Source organism: Myxocyprinus asiaticus, chromosome 1 (genome assembly GCF_019703515.2).
Source record: "Myxocyprinus asiaticus isolate MX2 ecotype Aquarium Trade chromosome 1, UBuf_Myxa_2, whole genome shotgun sequence".
NCBI lineage: Eukaryota > Metazoa > Chordata > Actinopteri > Cypriniformes > Catostomidae > Myxocyprinus > Myxocyprinus asiaticus.
In genome coordinates, this window is record NC_059344.1 from 24,382,794 (window position 1) to 24,407,464 (window position 24,671).

General features: G+C 39.0%; 2 protein-coding genes across 5 annotated transcripts in view; one reads left to right on the forward strand and one right to left on the reverse strand.

The window, feature by feature from the left end:
* zanl (zonadhesin, like) overlaps nucleotides 1–5,599 on the forward strand; it is a 29,115-nt gene extending 23,516 nt beyond the window's left edge. Inside the window, exons 43-52 of the mRNA XM_051705467.1 lie at nucleotides 331–460; nucleotides 620–821; nucleotides 1,034–1,195; nucleotides 1,457–1,587; nucleotides 2,980–3,182; nucleotides 3,437–3,572; nucleotides 4,274–4,417; nucleotides 4,798–4,888; nucleotides 5,111–5,160; nucleotides 5,260–5,599. Of these exons, the coding sequence (XP_051561427.1) occupies nucleotides 331–460; nucleotides 620–821; nucleotides 1,034–1,195; nucleotides 1,457–1,587; nucleotides 2,980–3,182; nucleotides 3,437–3,572; nucleotides 4,274–4,417; nucleotides 4,798–4,888; nucleotides 5,111–5,160; nucleotides 5,260–5,336 (1,326 nt within the window). The 3' untranslated portion in view covers nucleotides 5,337–5,599. The remainder of the gene's footprint in view (nucleotides 1–330; nucleotides 461–619; nucleotides 822–1,033; nucleotides 1,196–1,456; nucleotides 1,588–2,979; nucleotides 3,183–3,436; nucleotides 3,573–4,273; nucleotides 4,418–4,797; nucleotides 4,889–5,110; nucleotides 5,161–5,259) is intronic.
* Nucleotides 5,600–7,711: 2,112 nt separating this feature from the next.
* trappc14 (trafficking protein particle complex subunit 14) lies at nucleotides 7,712–23,112 on the reverse strand. Of its 4 annotated transcripts, none has more exons than XM_051705441.1 (10): nucleotides 22,313–23,112; nucleotides 15,124–15,219; nucleotides 13,760–13,889; nucleotides 13,396–13,482; nucleotides 12,635–12,755; nucleotides 11,520–11,667; nucleotides 11,081–11,315; nucleotides 8,920–9,056; nucleotides 8,545–8,744; nucleotides 7,712–8,119 (listed from the first exon to the last, which is right to left on the reverse strand). In XM_051705441.1, exons 1-10 carry the CDS (start codon nucleotides 22,817–22,819, stop codon nucleotides 7,966–7,968), a joined length of 1,815 nt encoding a protein of 604 aa, XP_051561401.1. In that variant the 5' UTR covers nucleotides 22,820–23,112; the 3' UTR covers nucleotides 7,712–7,965. The 4 variants fall into 4 exon arrangements, with proteins under 4 accessions (XP_051561401.1, XP_051561394.1, XP_051561407.1 ...); XM_051705434.1 differs by having other exon boundaries at nucleotides 13,760–13,913; XM_051705447.1 differs by lacking the exon at nucleotides 22,313–23,112 and adding an exon at nucleotides 16,048–16,816 and having other exon boundaries at nucleotides 13,760–13,913.
* Nucleotides 23,113–24,671: the final 1,559 nt, after the last annotated feature.

The following is a 24,671-nucleotide window of genomic DNA, read 5'->3' on the forward strand; positions in this document are numbered from 1 at the left end:
CAGATTCACTTCAATTTTAAGTCCCTCACTGTAACCTGGATTTTGGCTTTTTTTTTAAAGAAAAGGAAGAAGAGGTCGAATTTTTGTGGTAATCAACATTATGCCACAAATGCTGTCAATTAAGCTTAACTTGTATTGAATTCGAAATATTCCTTTAACAGATTTTCAAATCACTGCTGTTTGATGGATTCATGTTTTTTTCACTATACACATTATAGTGAAATATCTATATCAGATATCTACACAGACCTGTGGACTGTGATTTTAAAATACAATCCCAATATATTGTAGCCTGTAGAGTAATTATTTACCGTTGTTTTCCTCAATCAGGTCAATGGCGAGAGAATTTCTCCACCATACAGTCCCATACAAGGAGTTACCATAAAAACAAAGTCTCGCTTTGTTATGCTCTCAACCGACTTTGGCCTTTCAGTGCGCTTTGATGGCAATACCCAAGCAGGTAAAAAAAAAAAATCAAAACTCAATCTGATAAGCACCAGAGAAATTAAAACAGAGGGCTTCTTGCAATTGACCCAGTTATATGGTGTCAAGGATTTTAATGGCAAGTTTTTTGAAGGATGGGTATGTGATCTAAAATTCTCTCTCCCCTCTCATGAAGTGGTGACTCTTCCCAGTATATACAAATCTCGTGTACTTGGTCTGTGTGGTAATTATGATGGACTCTCCAATAATGAGTACACAAAACCAGACGGCACAACAACCCGCAACCTCAATGAGTTTGGAGACAGCTGGAGAGTAAATGACAAAGATGGGGCGGGTGTTCGTGCCAAATCCCTACCAAAGATGGTGCACCTGCACAAGTAAGGGAGGCTCATGTTATCTGTTATGGAATTTATACATTATAAATCAACTGGATTTACAATTATCATGTATTCCAACCTTATATAACCTTATTATCATGTATTCCAACCTTGTATCATTTCCTAAAGTATTTGCACACCAACAATAGTAACCTGAAGTTAATAACATGAAATGGTTTACTACTAATAGACTAATACTCCTCTGTTAATAGGCGTGAAGTGGAGGAAGATCCAGATTCGGGCTTTGAGACGACGGGCTGCACTGATGTTCAGCTGGCTGAGCTGAACGGGAATAAACAGTGTGGAGCTCTCAGTGACCCGGCAGGTCCTTTCGCTGCCTGCCATGCTCAGATTTCTCCAGACATGTTCCAAGAGTAAGTAATGTGTGTGTGAGTGTGTGTATGTGCTCATTTGAAAACAAGTACATGTTAATCTCCTGAGCACATATCTGATGTAAGTTGTCATTTAATGGGAGAAAGAGAATAACGTAAGTGGGGGAGTGGGTGTGTATTCCACTATGTCTGAATGAGAACATATGTTTGTACTGTACATAGTAACTGACTGAGATTTTGAGCTATGTGGTGTTGGTAAGGTTGCACAGTCCTTCATGACCGATGCGTATTTGTGCTTTGCAGGGACTGTGTGTTTGACCTGTGTGCGGAGCAGGGCAGTGAAGTGCTGCGCTGTGAAAATTATGCTGTCTATGCTCGGGCTTGCCAAGATGAGGGTGTCAAACTGGGGCAGTGGAGACAACAGCTGAATTGTGGTATGACAGACAAATACACGCAAATCATGCACACAAATAGTTTAAACTTCTCCCAGTTTGTAGCAATATAAAACACACATGATATATACACATTTCTGTTTTTCTATCATGTGAGGACTTTCCATTGACTTCTATAGAGCGCAACAGTCGGGTTCCTGATGAAAAAATCCCATAACATTTTTCCATAGGTAAATTGATTTTTAACAATAAATATTAAACCTTTAAAGACAGACCTGAGCTCAGAGGTTGTTAATCAATAATATATATGCTTCCATTGAAGCCACCAGTCTGTGTTATTTGAACCTAATTTTTTAGAAATTTCTGGTCAAGAACTGCACTACCCATGATCCTGAAGAAAAACACTCAACCAATCGGATGATCAAAGCAAGCCAAAAAAGCTCTGCAATGACCACCTATTGACCTGTTTCATGTGACATCACTGTATGACCGCATCACCATATTTGTGACCAAAATTCCATTTACCATTCCAACAACACAAAACATTGTATATTCTGAATGAGTGATGTTTAAGGTGATGTACCAGTGGGCGTGTGTACTCATTGGTCATACATCAGACTCGCCAGCATACAGAGATGAATCGTGGATAAAATATATTCAAATGCCTGCAAAAGTCCAGTTTGGCAATATTCTTCAAACCTGTATGAATCATTTCTGGGGCTTGCCATGGATCAAAAGAAATGTTTGATGTTTTTCTTGATATCGTTTCACGGGTTTTTTTCAATTCACCGCCATTGTTTATTCTCGCTGATGGTCACAAATATGGCGGCTGCGAGGAAAAAGTGACCACTGAAACAGGTCAATTGGTATGACGTGCTGTGAATGATGCAATCCAATCGAGTTGTCTTCCTACACTCTCAATCTACTAATATATTTTCAAATATCTGAAATTTTCAACCAAATTTAAATAGATAATTTCTATATTTAGAAGAAATTAATGGAAAAAAATACTTAAGGAACCAAAGATGGCTAAAAAAGTGTGTGGGCACTGTTGCACCCTATTAATTTTATATAGATATTTTCTAACCCCTAATGCTACCCCTAAACTTAACATTTACAGAACCGTTTTGCATTTTAAGATTTAATTCATTCATAAGACACTTAGTATGTTTATTAAGCAACTTTACTCATAGGGATCGTTGGCTGGTCCCCACAGTGTAGGTGATTTAAGGTTTTTCTGTCTTGATGGGAAAAATTGGTCCCCACATGTTGGAAAAACCTGACTGACACACAAACACACACACACTTACATGATGCACACAAAAAAACAGAAATCAGCCATTTTTTAGCGAGTTATATAGACATGAAGTGTGCATACTTCTAATACATTTTTTTTGTTGCAATCCTGACTGTGTACGTGTGTGTCCTCTTCAGTTCTGGAATGTGGGGCCAATAGCACCTATTTCGACTGTATGACACCATGTCCAGCATCCTGTGCAGACCTGGCAGCTCCCTCAGAGTGTGAGCAAACTGTATGTGTGGAGGGATGCCAGTGCGACTCTGGCTTTGCCCTGAGCGAAAACGACTGTGTGCCTTTCAGCCAGTGTGGATGCACTTTCCTGGGTCGCTACTATACGGTATGACTTTTAATGCTTGTACAATACAACTAACAAAGGTTAGAAGCAAGGGTGTATCTACATATTCAGGATTGGGGTGGGGGACCAAATATGTTACATTTTCCACAATATCCGGGAGGGGAGGCATGTCCTCCTCAATGTTTATGGTGGTTACGGCCCTGGTTAGAAGTAATGATGTGAAGTGAATTGCACAGAAAGATGTAACAAGTGATTGCACTTGCTGATCATTTTTCTATATACCCTTCCACACACAGCTGAATGAGACATTTGTGACAGATGATTGCTTGCAGAGTTGTGAATGTACCACCACTGGTGCTGTTTGCCAACTGAAGGGCTGTGGAGAAACAGAGATTTGCACGGTGTTCGACACCAAACGTGACTGCTATAGAAGTGAGTCCTTGGTTACGATTACCACATGCTTTTATTATATTATAAAAATATTAACAATCAATATTTTCAATTATAAATATAATGTGTATATAGCCATGCTTTATTAATGATAAAGCAGTTATGGCCTCTTCACCATTCCACTATATGTATTTATGTGCAGCACCCATTACTGATTACTGTTATTTTTGTTGCATAGCAACATTATTACCGTTTACTGTCAGGGACAATTGCCGAATTTTAGATGGCAATTTTTGTGCCCTTGAACGGCTCTGCAGGAAGGCGATGGTACTTCAAGGGTCGTTCCAAACGAATGTGAGCAACTGAATCCCTTCACGAAGGGCCCATCCACAAAACCGTTAGCGAAGGGTACATTCATACAGTAATACCTTGCTCACTTTAAAGTATGGAGGGAGTAGGGCACAGGGATGCTCACTTTCGACTGGAATTCACCCAGTATCATTTAATGGAAGGATGGCATGGATGAGTTTACTTAAAACACACTTCAGGTTGTGCCTAACAATGCCCTTCAGCCGTGACTATATTCACAATATGGCACAGCCATTTATACCTTATTTCTTAATGTATAATTGGTCCTGCTTGAGCATTTAAATTCTTAGAAATAAGTGTTTCAGATGAGTAATGCACTGATATTTAATTTCAGATCTGTTCCCTCTTTTGCACTCTCTTTCTCTCTCTCTCAGTGAGTCCGTGTTTGAGCTCACCCTGTCTGAATGAAGGTACCTGTGTGGAGACGTCAGATGTTTCTGGGTACACCTGCACTTGTACCGAAGACTTTGAGGGCAAAAACTGTGAGATCCTTAAAATCCCCTCCGAAGAAGGCCTAGGTAAGTAACTGTGAATAGACTATTGACAGCACATTGTGTAAAATAGCCTGAATATGATTCAGGTATTTTTAATCTAGTCATAGTATACCATTCTTCTTATATTCACCCAAGACATTTTTAAACCATCCATCAAAAGCAGTGTGTTGAACACTGTAAAGTATTTTACCTACATTTATTTTGTATTGCTTTGTGTATTTCATGCTCAAATTAATAATATATTTACATAGCAATAATCAATATAATATATATATATATAAGTAATAAAAAAGTTTCAACTCTTAATGCAATTAGAACTTGTATACTTAATAAGAAATAAAGTTGTATGCCAATGTTATGTTCTAACAGTTTTTTTTATTTTTTTACTACTTGCTGTTTTATAGATCAAACTAGCATTATTTTGATTGGAGTCTTTGTGCCCCTTGGCATCATCCTCATAGTCACAACAATTGCATGCATTTGCAAGAAACACAGGTAAAGTAAAAAATAAATAAATAAATAAATAAAAAGATCAAATCTAAGACACTGAACACTTGACATACTTATCTTGCAATAATGTCAAAACTGTATTAAGCTAAGCAAACATTTAAAATATATTGCAACTTTTTTTTAAAAAGCTTTCTTTAAAGTGTTTTTGATGGTTAATTCATAATTATGAATCCTTATTAATCCTAATTATTAATCCTTGTTAAACAGCTGCAAAAGGACTGGTCATAATTCAAGTAAACTTGAGCAAATAAAAACAGGTATGTGATTACTGAATATTTTTCAATATTTTTAATTAACACTAGAAGTCTTCAAATTATTCAAAACTGTATTTACCCTATTTCAAAATTTGTCCACAGAGCTGCCCTATGAAAATCTGCAAGATGTTAGGAAGCAGGAGGCAGACAACAGTGTGCTAAATGCTACAACATTCTGAAGTGAAAATTGTTTTTTGATCTGCTAATATGTATTTGTTTTTATATTTATTGACTTTTGAATGTGTCTTTGTGGAATATGTGCAGTATCTGACAAATCCTCGATTTCTGTTAATATTTTTTAAAGTCTTTTAAATCTTTATGTAACTTTTGTAAACTTCATTGTAATTTTTGATGTGAGCTGTGTTATGATTGGGGGAACAAGTGCAATTATCGAATGTCTGTGAGTATTGTGTAAAATAAATGCATTTTTTTTCTGCTGTAAGCATTTTCTGTGCTTTATTTTTTTTAATAGGCAAACAAGACCATTTATGCCCTGACTGCATTTATTCAACTTGTTCATAAATGGTGCAACAATTCAATAACTGATATCACACATTTCCACCAACCCTGAACACTTTTGTGAACATTTCAAACAGCAATGTATTTCAAGGCATATATAAACAAAAAGTCAACAAGCAGCAATTGCTTTTCCAGCTGTCTAATTGACTAAGGAGTGCCAAAAGGATTTCCCTCCAGAGGAACATCTTGGCACTTCTTTGCAATCCAAAAATGCTGTCCAAACACACAATACAAGCTCAATACTCAGCATATATCGCCTCAAGGCTCTTATGCCTGGGAACAACCCAAGTGCTATCATAGTTTCAAAAACTTTTCAGCAACTTCTAGCCTCAGTATATTTATATAGACTGGGAGTAAAACAGAGATTTCACAGCCAAATATTCAAAATATTCCAGTTGGTGATTTGCCTTGTTAAGAGGTAAGAAAACTAAGGCCAATTTTTGTCAATGAACAGTGCTGAACAGAAACCCACAAAAAGTAAATAAAGTGCTTAAACAAAAATGAACATCATTGTTCAAATGCAGTTCCAATGAAATGCAATCTTTTGATGCCTTTGAAGCCTTGTAATCAGCAAAAACAGGCCATGATGCACATATGAATAGTACACGACAAACGCTTTGAATTAGACAATTAATAAACATCTTTTGTTGACACTAAAACATAATATTTACATATTGTTGTTCCTCAACATGGATTTCACATTACGTTTTGTGATGTCAGATGGATCAGTCTGTTATGTTTCCTCTGAATAACAGAAGTCTGTCCTAACATTACAGTCAAATCTAAGCATTAAAGATCCTGTATTTGCTGATGAGGAACGCAAAACAGAAATTACTAGATAATGGAAAACCATGTGCAATATTTGACAACAAAGGTTTTTTTCATTCCCAAAGATTATTCAGTAGTTTTAAGCAGGGGAACAAACTCACACTGCACAAATGTGCACAGATATGTAAACATTCTGCAAAGAAATCAATTACAAACCCATTAAATGGCAAGATGTGGTGATGTGTTACGTCAGTTGACTGTTGATTATCAATACAGGGGTTGTAGTTCTGCTGCTCTCTCAGAAAGATGCATGTTCAATGTAAATGCATAGAAATCAATACCACTGTGTGTGTGGGCAGCATCTGCTCTGACACTAAAATGGAATCTGTTTAGACATTTAGCGGGAGATGGCTAAGGATATTCTGGGGCAAAAGAAAGATAATCCCACTTCTGATGATCATATATTCTGCAGAACACCGATTGTGATGTATGCTTTCCAGTCAACTCATTAATGTAATATGATGTGTGCACAGAATATTTCGAAGCCATGAAAAGTGCAGCATAAATAAAATGGTGTCCGCCTATAACAGAAGCTCCATTAGGAGCTGGAAGCCACTTCACATGCCCACTCTGAGGCCTCAAAAGGTTGTGTGAGATTATGTGAGATTGCTTTACAAGTTGAACACAGCTTGAGGAACAGGAATTTTAGCATTTAGCAATAATTTAAAAACAAAATAGATGTGAATTTACCAACACGTAACTACCAGCTGTTGAGCAAGGAAGTGTTACACTGCAGGGCAGAATAGTGCAGAGATACTCGCTCGCTAGAACAAATAAAATTCCAGTTTAAACACTACTGAAAACTGAAGGTATTGAGTAAATTGGTTCTTTGAAAACAATCTTTCAAGTAATTAAGAAAAACAATAATCATAATAAAAGCACTTTCACAAAGTAAATCAAATTACTGGAATGCAAAAAACAAAGAATTAAATATGGGCAGGGAAACGTTGGCAGTGTTGACAAATGAAATGTAATGACATCCAAAACATCTATCCAATACTATGTAGCAAGTATGAAGAGAGTAAACAATTACTTGCACATTACATGCTTCCAAAATGGGGTATTTACCCATCTCCCCATAAACATCCATCAGTACACCATTTGAACTTGTATTCACACAAGTTTCAGAACTTCATGTCTCCAGTGAAATGTCCAATGGGTAAGCTACAAAAAAACCCTGTGACATTATACAGTATGTGCATGTGAACGTTTTTCATTCTTTCCATCAGAATGTCAGAAAAATTGTCAAAAACAGTAGCTGCACATTTAAATGATTTAAAAGAACCATACAGTTCAGCGTGTAAACAATAAATGCAGGTAAAAACGCAACAAAATAAGAACAAAATGAATTGAAATTAAAAGACCAATGATATTTTTCACTTTTCAAATATACACTTCAAGACATTTTCATGAATCTGTTCCCAAGTTCAAGAATATCCCACCTCCTCTCCCTGTGTGTATTTAGGTGTGCGAATCCAATACGAGCACCTTGCACTCACGCTTGGCAATTTTGTCGAGCGAAAGAATGTTCCGGTCTGGAGGGAGATACAGGGGCCGACCAACAGGAGAGCCCACTGGAGGGGTGATGGCCCTGCGCTCCATAACACTGCCTGTCCTGTGATATGCACACATAAACACAGTTTAATGAAAAAGCTTAATTTGCCAGTGGCTATGAGTGATCTTAATCACAAACCTAATCACAGGGTGAGCATGTTTCTATTTTTCTTACACAGAGTGTTTTGTCTACATTGGGATCAGATGTCTTCAAGGAGAGTAAAACATGAAATAACCTACATTGTGTGTAATGTCAATGTGATGTATTGACAAAAATATAAAAATGCAAAAGGGTTTCTGAGAGTTAGGTTTAGAGGGAGGTTAGTAAGGGGATAGAAAATATCTCTAGCTGGGTATAAAAACAATCAAAGTCAACAGAAATCCTCATCATAATGGAAAATCAAACATGTGTGTATTTGTGTGTGGGACTGGAAAATTGGACTGTGCCAACTATGACTGTCTGCATGCACACATTTAACTCTTTACCTCGTGAGGTGGAATTTGGACGGTTGCTGGTGTGAGAAGGACTGAGAGCGGCCCAGACTAAGACTGGCCTGATGTCTGTCCAGAATGTCTCTGACTGCTGGGCTGGAAGGACTGTTCTTGCGAGACAAAGGACGGGCATCAGGAGGAGGATTGGACACAGATGCTGTGAACTGTAGCTTCAGCTTCATGTGCTGACTCAACTGAAATACAGAGAGAAATGGTAGAAAGGCATGAATTTGTGTGTGTGGATCCTGCAATTCCAAATTCAGTACAAACTCAAGTTTTAGTTGGAGGCCAAATTTATTTCTTCATAAAAAGATGTTCTGAGCAATGCAACTGTCATTTCATGAGCACACTCATTCAAATTCTATTTACCTCAAAGAGTCCTGCTCGGAGTATCTGGAAAGCCACACTGACAGAGAGGGTACTGCCTTTCCGACAGTATCCTAGGTTGCTGAGAGGAGAATGACACACCACTGCATTTACTGCAGGGTCCTCTTTCTGCCCACGACCTGTGAAGAAGACATTGAAAAACTGGAGAAGGATTGAAAAACCAAAAGGACATAGCAATGTAAAAAGATGTTTAAGTCATCGCATACAGGGTACCACACATGCTCCACATGCATTGAGCTGTGGTGCTCATGTGAGAGAAGTTGGTTCGGATCTTGCCCTGGTTGGGTCCTGATCTCGTTCTCCCCATCATTTCTTGTCATGTCTACACTTTTGTTGTCAATAAAATGGCAAAAAAGCATTTACATTTATGCTTTTGGCAGATGCTTTCATCCAAAGGGCATTTAAAGAAAACATTGTATCTGTACAAGTGTTCCCTGGAAACTGAACCCATGATCTTGGTGTTGCTTCCACCATGCTCTACTAGTTGAGCTACAGAAACACAGGGTGTTCCTCAAAACTAAGAACACAGAGAACAGACTTTCAATCTAATGAAGACCAGCCTTGCTAAGCAACCTTTGAAGAATAAACTCGGAATGACAGGAGGACGTAGAACGCATCTATTGCGAGTTTTGCGATCTGCTGCGATATTCCTGTTGCGCAATTGCCCAACCCAACACACTGAAGGCAGTGAGAGAACTACTGACATTATCACACACCAGTGACACCATTATTATCATCACGCCAGTCAGGTTTGCAGGTGATATGTTAAAAGAATAAAATCTGTTAACTCTTATTTCCTTTACTTTATTAAAATGATGCCCAACAAAATGGCAAATGTTGATGGAGACTTTTGCAAGCTTACAGCAGGAAACTCTTGAGGGAAAACACAATAAATGTCCTTTGTTTGCCATCGTACTGCTATGACTTCTGGGACTTCAAATGGGTTCTTGTCCACAAGTCATCATCCGATGCATCCTCGAATCTTCGGCCTGATCAATTTTAATTGATCAATTTTCTACATTCTCAGAAGTTGCGTTCTTGAGTTTTGGAATTGAACTTCGGCAGTGGATGATGATATTGAACGAGTCCACGAGAATGTAAGAACACATAATGCACATTGAGAAAAAGCCACAAAGTCCAAACGTCCAAACAAAAATAAAACATAACATAAAATATATTAAAATAAAGAGCTAAAACTCAACTGGTAAGGCAAATTAAAAATGTTGAAATAAACTTTGACACAATTTAAAGCAATATTCCAGGTTAAATAAAAGTTAAGCTCAATCGACAGCATTTGTGGCATAATATTGTTTACCACAAAAATTTATTTAGACTCGTCCCTCCTTTTCTTTAAAAAAAAATAAAAATAAATCGAGGTTACAGTGAGGCACTTAAAAAGCTTCACATTTCTGCCTTTAAACCCTCCAAAAATTGGCCATATTCTCATCCATTTTAGTGCCTTTCTGTAACCTCGATTTCAGCTTTCTTTTAAGTAAAGGAGGGATGAATCGAAATTAATTTTTGTGGTAATCAACAGTATGCCACAAATGCTGTCAATTGGGCTTAACGTGTATTGAACCCGGAATATTCCTTTAAGGGAACTGGGTTTTTAAAATCACTACAAATGGGCTAGGGAGGGTGATCATTTGTGTGCAATACAGTCATATACAGTACCTACCTTGTGACAAAACTCACAGTTTCACAAGCTGTTTGGATTCTTTTATTTGCACATCCTCGATGCGCTAAGCCTGACATTAGCTCATTTGGAATTAGCTTACAAATAACCACATACAAAGCTGACACTTTAAACCCTGTGCTATCTGAGTATATCTACAGTACAAGCATGTGTATTGCTCACAAAGGGAGTGGTTCATAGTCATTTTCCCCCCCTTTTTTTCTCCTTTACAGTTCATTTTTTCATAAGCTGTCTCTCCTAGTGTAGCAGCATTTTTTCCTTCTGACTGATATACATTCTTTTCTAAACAACTTTTTAATTTACTGTCATTTGTTTTCATTCCCCAACATCCTTCTATTTCTGTTTTTTTTTCCTTCGCTTGGCTTCCTGCCAACCATGATCCAACTAATCTCTCTCCACCTTCTTTAAACATCCTCCATGCATTCCCAGCCTTTTTTCCTTTCTCACCTTCAGGTGTCCAGACTAGTCGGACAGCCAGGAAGTCCTGCAAGTTGTTGAGGAGAGTATATTGCACCCGGAAATGCTCGCGGGCCTTGACGGCACTGGGACAGCTGGCAGTCATGACGAAGCGTGGCCGGTCCAGTCTTATGCTGGGGAGACTATAGTGAGTGTAAATAGAATTGGTGAAGGGCAGTTTAGGAGTGGACCACTGTAAGACTGCAACCAATGGCACCTCCAGTCCCTGCAGAAAAAAGACAAATTCATTCAATTTAATAGGAAACTATATACTATATATATATATATATATATATATATATATATATATATATATATATATATATATATATATATATATATACGATAAATATAGAAAAGCCTTGTGATACCATTGTGTAAGGTGTACCACACAAAATTGTACTACATTTTGTCAGTCATAATGGCCCACCTCATTGGAATCATCTTGTGGCTGGTTACTGAGCTGCAATTGAAAGAGAAAGTTCTGCTCCTCTAGAGCACTGAGCATGCTGGGAAGATGGCTAGATTCACTGTCCATCCTATAAAATGATGCCATGGCAACCTCTCCTGACTGATGACTGAAGAAAACCAGATAAACAAAGGGTTAAACCATCGATATAATATAATATAATATAATATAATATAATATATATTTTTGAACATGCAGAAAGATTGTGATTTTTTTATTAATGAATCGTCAATTTTAAAACATCAAAGTACAGGCAAAAGGGCAAAAACCTTTCGGTAACAGATTTGCATGATTTTATTTTGCCGTTGGCCATCACAGATAACAACTAGATTTGCATTCAAGGAAATACCAGTGTTTGCAAGGTGCAAAAGAACCTTTAACTATGTTCGAGGATGACAAGACCAACTAAAATTCAGTATGCAAATATTACAATGACATCATCACTGTCATTACATTTTAAATGTTGGACATTCTATCAATGTAAAACAAACTTTCAAAGTAAATTGCTTAAAAAGTATAAAGTAAAAAAAAAAAACAGTAACACTTAGTACACCTAAAGGGGTGGTCACACTACACTTTGCGCTCCTTTCACTTCCATTCAAACGCATTAAAACACAAGAGTCCGCAAACGCAACCTCATGCGAAGACATTTCGTACTACGCTGCGTATCGAAAGTTCAAGTTTGGTGAACTCTGAAACGTGAATCTGTAAAATGAGAGGACGCCTGACCAATAAAATATCTAAACGTTGCATGCTGACCGTTTGGCTCAATACAAGGAACACATCTTAAAGCTGTGTGTTTTATTGTTGCAGGAAAGCGAGTAGGCAATATATTTTAACAATTTTTTTATAATATTATTTGTTGTTTGTGATGTTTTATTTACTTACACCAGAATCCTGGACCGTTGCGTTATCCGGAAAAAAAGTTGCATGCTCAAAGCCTAGTGTGATGGCCCCTTAAGGCTGATATTATCAACATGTTAAGCATATGTTCGGGCTGAAATAATTGGGGAAAATGTAGAATGTTTGAGGAATATCAATACAGGTGAGGTGATACATAAAAATGTTTATCTTACCAAACATTGTCAACCAGCAGCACTGAGCCATCTGGCATCATTGGTAAGTATGAGGCATTGAAGTTGGGGAGGATTCTGACATCACGCACACACACTTCCTCTTGAGAACTCCCATTTAACACTGAAACAGTCAGATGTTCATACACACAAACACAAACAGGATGTCTGTCAGGTGAAGACACAGGAAACCACAAAAATCAAACAGAAAGTGCAAGCTAAAACCCTAAAGAAAGTCTACAGTCAGATGTAGCAAGTCTGAGGCACTCTATCTTTTGAAGCTGTTTTGTGGTTGTTAAGCTGTTTATTAGCATGAAACTGCATCTTGGAAAAAGTTGTAGGACTAGATACATACAAATTATATTATAAAAATGTAATGGATGAACATTGCTGACAAGCTTAGAGAAAAGACACTAACAAAAACACAAGCACATAAATGCATCCTCCCTTTACTGAGGCTGACTGGGTAGTGCGATTAAAAAAACAAAAAGAAAAAAAAAAAAAATCACTCCTACAATTAGGTATGAATATTCTTCTTCAATCCCTTACATTTGGGACCACTATGAACCCATTATATTATCCTCAAAAGACACACAGCCACTCACGGTTATGATAAATGTACAAGATATTGAGGCCTCTCTTTAATAGTATTTAGAATCAATACGATTTCAAGACAATGAGAATAACAATGGCATTAATGATTAAAACCCCTCCACTTTGTAAAAAATATAAAGGCAGAGATAAAAAAAAAAAAAAGACATTACCTTTCAGGACAGTTAAGTGTCTCCCTGAAACAGTCATTTGCTGACACTTCACTGTGGGTGGGGGCAGGACATTAAGAGTGGTGCTGACTGTGAAAAAAAAGAGACCAATAAAAACAGTTTGATGAACAAATTCTCTATATTAGGTCTAAAATCCCTTTAAAAATCTATAAAATTTCAAAATAAATACAAGAGTAAAAACATGACAATAACATGACATTACAAATAATGAAAGGAAAGAGAACCTAGTTTAAAGCGAAAACAGGTAATCTTTATGTATAAAAGTCAGTTCCCTCAGTCAGAGTTACCTGCTGCTGAATCAATAATGACATAGTGCAGTACTGTGCTGAAGGAAGCAAGAGCTCACCCTGGGCTTTGAAGGTGTTTTGGTCCTGGCGGAAAGTTTGGCAGGGGCTCTTCTGTTGGAGAATGCTGAGGTAGCCATATTCTTGGATCTCAGCTTTCTCCTCTTCTTGCTTCCACACAGTCACTATTATCTGCATCGAGGTACAAAATACAATCTAGTGCAATCAGCAGCATATGCAAGCTGATGTGGCATTGCGTGCACATTGTTGTTTGATTACATCTAGACAGCTTAGATAATAATCCTTTGCATAAGAACCTCACACAAACAGGTGTAGGTCAGAAGAAATATTATGTGCACCTAAACAGGGGTGTCAAAAATGTATGTGATGAAAGAAGACCTTCTGTTCATTTCAAACATAGGCTACTGATACACATAAATACTGTATTGGAGGTCGACTGATAATGGATTTTGCCGATACTTATAATTAAAGTGGTGGAAAAAGGCTGATAACTCATTAATCGGCCAATAGATTTTAAAAACGATTTATTGAATGTATAAATTAAAATTAAAAGTCTCTTATTTTGAAATGTCTGTGCTTCCAGCTCACACAAACAGGAAATAAAACATGCACTCTTACAATCATGTACTGTAAAACAACAGAATTACTATGAGGTAAACGTTGTCATATGGACTAATAAATATTGTATGAGCAGTAATAAAATGGATAGTTAGAGTGAAAATTCTCTCGTCATATACTTACCCTCATGCCAGATGTAAATGACTTTCAAATAAAGATTTAAGAAGGATATCTCAGCTCTGTTGGTCCATTCAATGCAGGTGAATGGTGGCCAGAACTTTGAAGCTCCAAAAAGCACATAAAAGCAGCATAAACATAATCCATACGACTCCAGTGGTTAAATCTTCAGAAGTGATTTGATAGGTGTGGGTGAGAAACTGATCAATATTTAAGCCCTTTTTTACTATAAATTCTCCTCCCTGCCCAGTAGGTGGCGATATGCACGATAAATGTGAATCACCAAAAACAAAAAAAGTGGAGTAAAAGTGGAGATTTATAGTAAAAAAAAGGACTTAAATATTGATCAGTTTCTCATCCATACCTATCATATCACTCAGAAGACATGGATTTGACCACTGGAGTCTTATGGATTACTTTTATGCTGCCTTTATGTGCTTTTTTGAGCTTCAAAGTTTTGGTACCCATTCACTTGCACTATATGGACATACAGAGCTGAGATATTTTTCTAAAAATCTTCATTTGTGTTCAGTAGAAGAAAGAAAGTCATAAAAATCAGAGATGACATGTGGGTGAGTACATGATGAGAGAATTTTCATTTTTGGGTGAACTATCCCTTAAATTAACAGTAGCATAAATGCACGCACACAAACACACACATTACTCATACCTTCACTTTGAGAGTGTTGACAGGGAGTTTATCCAGGGACACAGTCAGAGGAAAGATGACCTCGTCGTTTAAAACAACTGGCTCATCCACAGGAGACTAAGTAACAAAAGAGGTCAGAGAAACACTTCAAGGTGAGACAGGGGACATGTTTACAGCTTTACTCAGTGAGGTGTTCTCCAAAAACGAGGCCTCTTTTACTGCAGCATGACAACAACATAGCTACACAACCTTGTCCTACAGTATAAATCTGTATTGTTTGGCTTCTAGACCAAGAGAGGCACATTTAAACAAAGCTTTTCACTATTGGGTGTGACTGAAAGCAGAGCAAACAGGAGACTAAGCCCTAATTTCACACTGTGGGTTGTACTTTCCTAACCCTAAGCAATCTGTTTGGTATAGGAATCACCTTGTTTTGCTAGTTAGTGTATGTGCCTTTTTAACAGAAAAGCACAGGTGCATCGCATGACCCCTTGATGTGCTGTCACTTATGTTAACTGTCAAATTACTGTCAAAAATCATGTGAAAGACTTGAATAGATTGCATTGACCACATCTGTTTCCAAAGTTATTATTTCCAATCTGTTACAGAAATATGCTGCATGAGAGATTTTTTTTTTTAGAGAATTTTCATTTTGGCCAGAGAGCTCTATTAGTAAATCCTTTGCAGCAGTTTGTCTACCTACCTAATATTAGAGATATCTTGGTTGCCAGCCATTAACACTCACATCTGCAGCAAACAGCAGCCTAAACAGGGGATCCCTATAGATTCAGTTCACTCAACATTGTGACAAACGCTTGGGAATTCCTTCTCCGACGACCTAGTTGAAGCCCTTGTATAATAACGGCAATCTTATGATTGGCAATGGTGTTTGAGCCCCGCCCTTTTAGGTGTGCATTTGTCCAATATAAGTGGGTGCGAAATCACCATTTCTTCAGAATTTTCTTCCTTCAAGGCCAACATCGTCTCGTCTTGACTACGACAATCACCTTGTCTTGAACGGCCCTCTCTTCGCCGTCGACGGACACCCTCCAGCAGATGGGATTTCCCTGCAGATGCATCAGGACGTTCATCGCCTGACACTCAGTGCTTGCAGCGAAAGATTCACCCACCTCCTCTAGTGTTCCAGTGAAGAGTCTCTTCGTCTCGCCGCCAGCATCAAGTTCTTCGCCTCAGCAAGATACGTACCCGTTTCCCGCAGCATTCCGGCAGGAGCTGTATCCTTTGAAATATAAATATATTCTGTATAATATAATATTCCGTCCACGTGATGTAAAACATTCGATAAAGAGCCGCTTGTGTGTACGCGTCTTTCTAAAGATATCGTATCGTAGGGGGCCTGGGTAGCTCAGTGAGTACTGACGCTAACTACCACCCCTGGAGCCGCAAGTTCGAATCCAGGGTGTGCTGAGTGACTCCAGCCAGGTCTCCTAAGTAACCAAATTGGCCCGGTTGCTAGGGAGGGTAGAGTCACATGGGGTAACCTCCTTGTGGTCGCTACACTATGGTTTGCTCTCAGTGGGGCATGTGGTGAGTTGTGTGTGGATGGCGTGGAGAATAGTGTGAAGCCTCCACACGCGCTGTCTCCGCGGTAATGTGCTCAACATGCCACGTGATAAGATGCGCGGATTGACGGTCTCAGACGTGGAGGCAACTGGGGTTCGTCCTCCGCCACCCGGATCGAGGCGAGTCACTACACCACCATGAGGACTTAGAAAGAATTGGGAATTGGGCATTCCAAATTGGGGAGAGAAAGGGGAGAAAAGAAAAAAAGATATCGTAGTGTTCATGCAAGCCACACGTCACTCCGTCAGATCAGCTGAGAGCTGCGTTCGCTGCCTGGGCCACACTCATGCCGAAGCAGCTCTCATGGGGACAGACTGCCCTCGCTGTGAGGACATGAGTCTCCGGACCCTCCGCTTTAGGGTTGCCCTCGTTCTGAGGGATGATTCTGCCTCCCATGCACTCCCAACCACTTCCTCTGTGTTAAGTCTCGAGGGACCACATGAGGAAGCACAGCAGGGCTGTGAGGTAGAAATGGAAGAATCCGAGAAGGATCTCGCACCGGCGCAAGCCCCATGAGCACCTCGATCTTCCCACGCAGTGTCCTCGCCAGTGCAGTACGCACGTGAGGACCTCCGGCCCTCTATGGAAGAGCAAGTATTGTCGTATACGCCGGTTCTGACATTGGTAATGATGCCGTGTCCCTCGCAGCTTCGGACCTGGGAGAAACCCATTTGGACCATTTATCAGTGTCTGTCTTAGTTAAAACTGGTGAAAGCATTTCCACTTAAGTCATTTCAGAAAATGCTGGGTTTTATGGCGGCAGCATCCGACGTCATACCGTTAGGTCTTTTACACATTAAACCTCTCCAGTGCTAGCTCAAATATCACATACCGTGTCACGCCTTGCACCGAGGGCACGTGCGTGTCACTGAGACTCGTCGCTGTCTGGCTGCTCTAGCAACATGGACAGCTCCAACCCTTTATCAGCAGGGTGTTATGCTGGGTCAGGTTTTCAGGTGGAAAGTGGTGACCACGGATGTGTCCAACACATGTTGGGGCATGCTGTGCGATGGACGCCCAGCTTTCGGCACTTGGACGGGTGTGAAACGGGCGTGGCACATCAACTGCCTGGAAATGCTAGCTGTCTTCATAGCTGTGAAGACTATCCATTCTGACATAGTGAATCATCACATTCTGATTTGGTCAGACAATATGTCAGTGGTAGCATTCATAAATCGCCAGGGTGGAACTCAATTGCTACCAATGATGAGCCTCGTGCAACGCCTCCTCGTGTGGAGCATGCTATCTCCTCTCCCTGCGCACAACATATGTCTCAGGCCGTCTGAACTGTGGAGTGGACATACTGTCATGCGAGGGACGATGGCGGGGGAATGGAGACTTCATCCTCAGACGGTTCTGAGGATTTGGGAAATGTTCGGCAAAGCGGAAGTAGACCTATTCGCCTCCGCAGAGACCACCCACTGTCCTCTTTGGTACTCCATGTCCCAAGTCCCACTGGGGGTGGACGCCTACATATTTTATAACGAAAATATGCATTTCCCCTGGTATGTCTCCTTCACTCTGTCATCTGCAAAGTCCGAGAGGACAAGGAAACGGTTCTGTTGGTTGTGCTGAAATGGCCCAAGCAGTCATGGTTTCCGGAAATGATGGAGATACTAGACGGCCCTCCATGGGAAATACCGCTGAGGGTGGATCTGCTCTCTCTCAAGCGCAGGGCACAATTTGGCATCCCCAGCCAGAGCTGCGGAACCTACACATATGGCCACTGAATGGAGCGCAGCGAACGAGCCAGAACTGGCTCAGTCTGTAATGGACACCATTTTGCAGGCTAGTGCACCATCCATGAGATGCCTCTATACACTCCATAACGGAGATCCTTACATTCCTTCAAGAGGGGTTGAATGCAGGTCTTACTCCGTCAACACTTAAGGTTTATGTAGCGACCATCTTAGAATTTCACGCCCCAGAGGCTGGCTCCTCTATAGGCAGACATGATCTGATCATAAAGTTCCTTAGGGGAGCAAAGCACTTGAACCCCCCTCGCCCTGCTACAGTTCCAACGTGGGACTTAAATCTGGTGCTGAGTGTGCTCACGAGCCCCCTGTTCGAACCACTGGAATTCGTTGAGTTGTGTGCGCTCTCTCTAAAGACTGTACTTCTGTTGGCTCTGGCCTCAGTTAAACGGGTTGGTGATAAACAGTAGTGGTGGTGGCGTAGTGAGCTAAAGCACATAACTGGTAATCCGAAGGTTGCCAGTTCAATCCCCACAGCCACCACCATTGTGTCCTTGAGCAATGAGGAGCAGTTAATGCATTTATTATGACCCGTGCGGGCATTACACACGTATGCACTCGCCAGTTTAGATTGCAAGATCAGCTCTTCGTTTGTTATGGAGGACAATGTTGATGCGATGTTGATGCGAGGCATGGCCTCATCATGGGCATGGACAAATGGTGTATCCCTACAGGACATATGCCTTGCAGCAGGATAGTCTTCGCAGAACATGTTCGTGAGGTTTTATAACCTAGACGTGCCGTCCATCTCTTCACGAGCCCTCTCTGTCTAGAGTAGGGTTGCTCCGATACCAACATTTTGGCTTCGGTACGATACCAGCCCTGGTATCTCGGCATCGATACTAAATTGATACTATAATCAACAAATAAAAAGCCTCAGATGTTTTATGAAATTACACAGAAAATGACTTAATTAAAAGAACTGCATAAAGTCTCACAGATACAAATTATGCATTTTCCATTTGAATTCTTCTGGATTCCATGCTAAAAAAAATAATAATTAAATGTTATGATCAAATGGTGTTTAATCAAATTGATACATACAGCTTTAATCAAATAAAATCATAATACTTTTTTCTTTTCTTACAAAAAAATTGCAATTTTATTTTTGTTAAAATTCTGCACAACTGAGCTAGCTTCACAGTATTAATGAAAACATTATTGAAAAAATAAATCTGATTACCTGTGGCACAAGGCTGCTATGGCTGAATCACAACATGCTGATAAAACACTTGCATTTGTGATATTGCTTACAGAAAATAATAATAATAATAAAACCATTTAATATTATAGAATTGTTATTATGAGTATTATTGCTACTTTTTGAATATTACATTTTTATGCAGTAGTTATATTTTTCTGTCTTCAATTTCAGGCATCCAGTTGAACAGAGCTTTCATTTAAGTGGGACTTTTATTTTGACAGACCTTTGAGTTCTTCCTGTTTTTGACAGGTTTGTTATATCAAGCTTCCCATTAATGCTGGGATAATCCCGGAGGAGTTCATTTAAGTGTTACCAGCCGTTTTTACTGTAAACACACTGCATGAAAATTAAGCACCAGCTAGTGTGTGTTGCGTTTGTGTGAGTGTGTGCGCATGCGTGCACCTGTGTATGTGTGTTTGTGAAGCAGATGACAGAGCAGAGCAGCACCTCTTGTTCATGTAGCGCATGTGACAGTATAATATTTAATTATCACACTTGGCCATATCCAGAGGTTTTTTATTTTATTTTCAAACTGTCATTGATTTCATCTAAAAACTGTCACATCTCATATCATTTAGCTAATTACAGCATACTGTAATATGGTAACGAAATTAGCAACCAGATGATATCGTACCGTTTAATTTTTTGGTATCGCGATACTTCGTTAGTACCGGTAAACCGTGCAACCCTAGTCTAGAGAGCTTACTATTCCAACACCCAGCGGGTGAGCCTAAGCTCCTTATTATGGGCAGGCTACCTGTTATAATTTTAATACAACCACATGTGTAGGCTACTATCTAATTTACTCCCACTATAAGACACAAGCTCTTCCAATAAGAATAAACCTCCCTCCCTACCTCTGGTTATGAAGGGGTTAAATTATACTGTGTGTATTTTGTGACATATAGATCCTCAGACTAAGATTAACTTCCCCTCTGGTTTTCACCATGTGGGGTTATTCATTATCCTACACACTTGAAGACGTATTATAATAAGTCACCACCTGGCGGGCCCATGACCTCATATACATATTATTTTCCAAGTGTTTATACCCTGGTGCATCTCTGGGTATGACGTTATGTAGTGCAGCATGATGGGACTCCATTCCCCAAGCGTTTGTCGCAATGTCGAGTGAACTGAATCGATAGGGAACGTCTCCCGTTACACATGCAACCTCGGTTCCCTGAGATGAAGGGAGCGTGACATTACGAAACCTGGCAGCACTACTACTTCAGAGTTTCGAGGTATGAGTGATGCTTTCTTGTCCTTCAGTCAGACAATTCTGAAGAAATGGTGATTTCACATCCACTTATATTGGACAAATGCACGCCTAAAATGGCAGGGCTCAAACACCATTGCCAATCATAAGATTGGCGTTATTATACAAGGGCTTCAACTAGGTCATCGGAGAAGGAATTCCCCAAGTGTTTGTCGCAATGTCTTGTTCCCTTCATCTCAGGGAACCGAGGTTACATGTGTAGCTGGAGACGTTTTCAAACTGGAGTCTGAGGACCACCAGTGGGCCTCAAAGCAGTACAAGGGGGTCCGTAAAACATTTCATAGATAAAAGTTGCAAACATTTTTTTTTTTTTTAAATGTACCAGGTTAACATTTGACTTTATTACTGTTTCACTCTTCTAAAGGGTGGTCGCAGATCGTAAGGCTAATTTTGATTTTTCTATTGACAGCCATAGATTTGAAAAGTAATGAATTAAAACAAATCTACAAATAGTTTTGTACAAAAAAAAAAAAAAGGGTTTATCTCACCTTCCTTGCAATGTACATACTTTCAAGAATAGATTGTTCTTCTGATAAAGCGTAAAGCGCTGTACAACTACTTATGAATAAAACGTTTTGCTTCAGGTTTATCTATCTATTATACTAATAAAAAGATATGCTATCAACTTAATACAGAGTAAATACTTTCTAAATAGGGTCTAATATTTAATAATTTCTTTTGTCTATAGTGCAATAACAATATAAAAGCCAATTATTCAATTTTGCAAACAAATATTTTGTCTTTATAATCAGGGACTAAAAACAAAATGTTTTTCATTTTGGTTCGTTCTGATAAAACCGGTATTTTTTATGGTTCAGAAGTTCAGCAGTCTCCGTTCCAAATGGTAACCGGTTAGAACAAAATGAAAGAACGGTTAATAACGTTATTTTAAAATGACAGTACTCTGCCATAAGGGGTGGGGGAAATACTAATTGCAGCGTTTCCAGATCTCGCAAGAGAAACAAGAAACCTTGTCTCGAAAAACAAGCGCAAAATAAACCACATGCCTCACCAAAATAAGCGAAAATAAGCTATTAAATTTTTTCCAGTGTGGTGGATATATCAACATAGAAATCATAACAAGCATACAGTTAATTAACAGTTAAATATAATTGTAATTACAGATCTGCGTCTCAGTCAAAACCCTGCAGCATCAAATCTGTATTAATGCGTCATATCTAACAATAATTCAGTGAAGACTTGGAAACAATTGAGAAATGTCATCATATTTAGGGATCCTTAATATCGAAAAGTTTGAAAACCCCTGGCCTACAACACAGGAAATGTCAACACTTCCATGTTGATAAAGGTAAAGTCAAATCTATTTGAATGCACAGTCAGCTTTATCTGTACTTATAAACTCTACCGTCCACTACAGTGTTTCAGCACCTGCACAGGAGCCTTGCGGAATTCCCTCACGCCGTTGCCCGGGTTGTTGTGAATGAGTAGCGGCTTGCATTCCCTGAAGCCCCGGGACCTCGGGCCCCCTCTACCTGCGAAGCCCACCTCCGCAGCATCATCATCGTCCGTGTCCTCCACGCACTCGTCCCCGCTGCTGTGGTAGTCGTGATACAGAGGATGCGCTCGCTGTCTGCTGTCGCCGGGGCAAACGCTGGCCACGGCGCAAAGAGAGCCGGCCAGCTCTCTCCAAGAGCGGCTGTTGTGATGCTCCGATCCGCTGCTGCCATCAGCAGCCGCCGCAGTGCCGCTGGACGAACCTGACCCGGAGGCGACGCTCTGAGAGCGCAAGACCAGGAGAAAGCGCACGGTTTCCCCGAGATAGAGGTGACTGCGACGCGGAAGTGTGCGATATCTGGCCGGGTCCGACAGGTCTGAGATGGGGACAGCGGGGAAATACATAAAGTACTCGCATTGCGATTCCATCATTAACACCATGACCACCACACACACACACACACACACACACACACACACACACACACACACACACACACACACACACACACACTGCACAGCAGCAGCGGAAGGTATCCGGTTACACTGTTCAGCCTGCAAATAGCACTCCCATTCAAAAAAGAAAAAGAAAAAAAGAGAAGAAAAGAAAGGGGAGGGGGGATAAAGAATTAAATAAAATTATTTCTACTATCTTTCCGCTCAATGAATGTTACGGTTTCCCCAAACAGGAAAAATTACATGCATCTTTGTTTTGCCCCATTTCGGTTGTCTACAAATACATCCAAGCGCGCTATATGGCAGGCGTACTTATCGAGTTGAGATGGAGTAGAGCATGAAAACAACTAGGCGAAAGTAGTTGCTTGTCGAGTAAGGTAAACAGTGATATTTAAGCTTTTGGCTAAATGTTGGTACAACTTACACTAATATTAACTCACATTATTCAATACAATTGATTATTGTTAATATATCAACAACAATAATAATATGTGATCTATTATGTGGCTTAAATATATTATTTATTATTTTTATATAATTTCAGTAACATATTTATATTAATTAAATACTGAAAATAATTTCTAATAAGAACTGATCAGTTATGAGCAAATGTTAAGAGTTATTGTGTTAGTGCAATAATATAGTGACCACCAGTAATTGGGTTAAGTTATAAAATTTCAACACTTTAAAATAAGGTTACACTTGTTAACACAAATTAACATGTACTAACTATGAACAATGCTTTTACAGCATTTATTAATCTTGGTTAATGTTAATTTTCAACATATACTAACACATTTAAAAAAAAACAAAAAAAAAACTTGTATTTGTTAACATTAGTTAATGCACTATGAACTAACATGAACTAACAATAAGCAATTTAATTTTTATTAACTAACATTAACTTAGATTAACAAATAATGTAATATATATATATATATATATATATATATATATATATATATATATATATATATATATATATATATATATATAGTTCATTATATAAAGAGCACTAAAATATAGGCTATTCTGATCTGTAAGCTTTACATTTCAGAATTGACCAGATCGACTCTTTGTTGTCATATTTTTTTGCTCCTTACTCATGTCCCTTTTGTCACTGAATCAGTACATTTTAATGTTGTTCAGATATTTCATTGAAAGCAGCTCTGATGCATAAGCTCTATTTAATTTACTGATATGACTTTGAACTGCCCAAAACTCTGAATCATAACATGCAAAACAGAAAGAAATTGTTTAAGAGTATGTGTGCTAATTGTGTTGTTTGAAGGCTACAAATAAAGTCACAGATGGAAAGTTCACATGGACAGAGGTGTGCAAACCTAATAATGTGGTTTCAGCCCCTTGGTTGTGTCCAGCTTTGTATATCAAATAAGTTGTTACCTTATCTCATTTTGTACATAGACCCTGGTGAATGATAAAGGAGCAATATGAAAACATAATTGGCACATATTCATCTCACATAATTGAAGTCATAGTCACAGCAATTACTGAAGTTTTTCTTTTATTTTACTACATACAAATAAACCAAACCAGGTTTTCCATACTCCCAAATATTTACTCAAGTTTCCCCATATATTCAAGTAACAAAGAAACAATAAATATGGTAAACTGATTACAAAGTTTTGAAAAATCTCAGAGAAAACTGAACTGAAACACCATATTGTACATTAATTTTGGTAAACAAAATGGCCTCAAAAGTGCAGAATAGACATCAATATTCAGATGTTTTCGATGAGTTGTTTTGTCCTGTTCACTCATACTGATTTATAGAGAGCATTGCAGTATCCTACTCATTTGGAAAGCACACTTTTTA

Coding starts and splice junctions, on each gene's coding strand:
- trappc14 (XM_051705434.1), bottom strand. CDS start 22,819: ATGGTGTTAATGATGGAATCGCAATGCGAGTACTTTATGTATTTCCCC. Junction 15,220..22,312: donor TCCGCAAGGCTCCTGTGCAG/GTGCTGAAACAC, acceptor TTTGTTACTTAG/TCTCCTGTGGATGAGCCAGT. Junction 9,057..11,080: donor ACTAGTCTGGACACCTGAAG/GTGAGAAAGGAA, acceptor TCTTCTTCACAG/GTCGTGGGCAGAAAGAGGAC.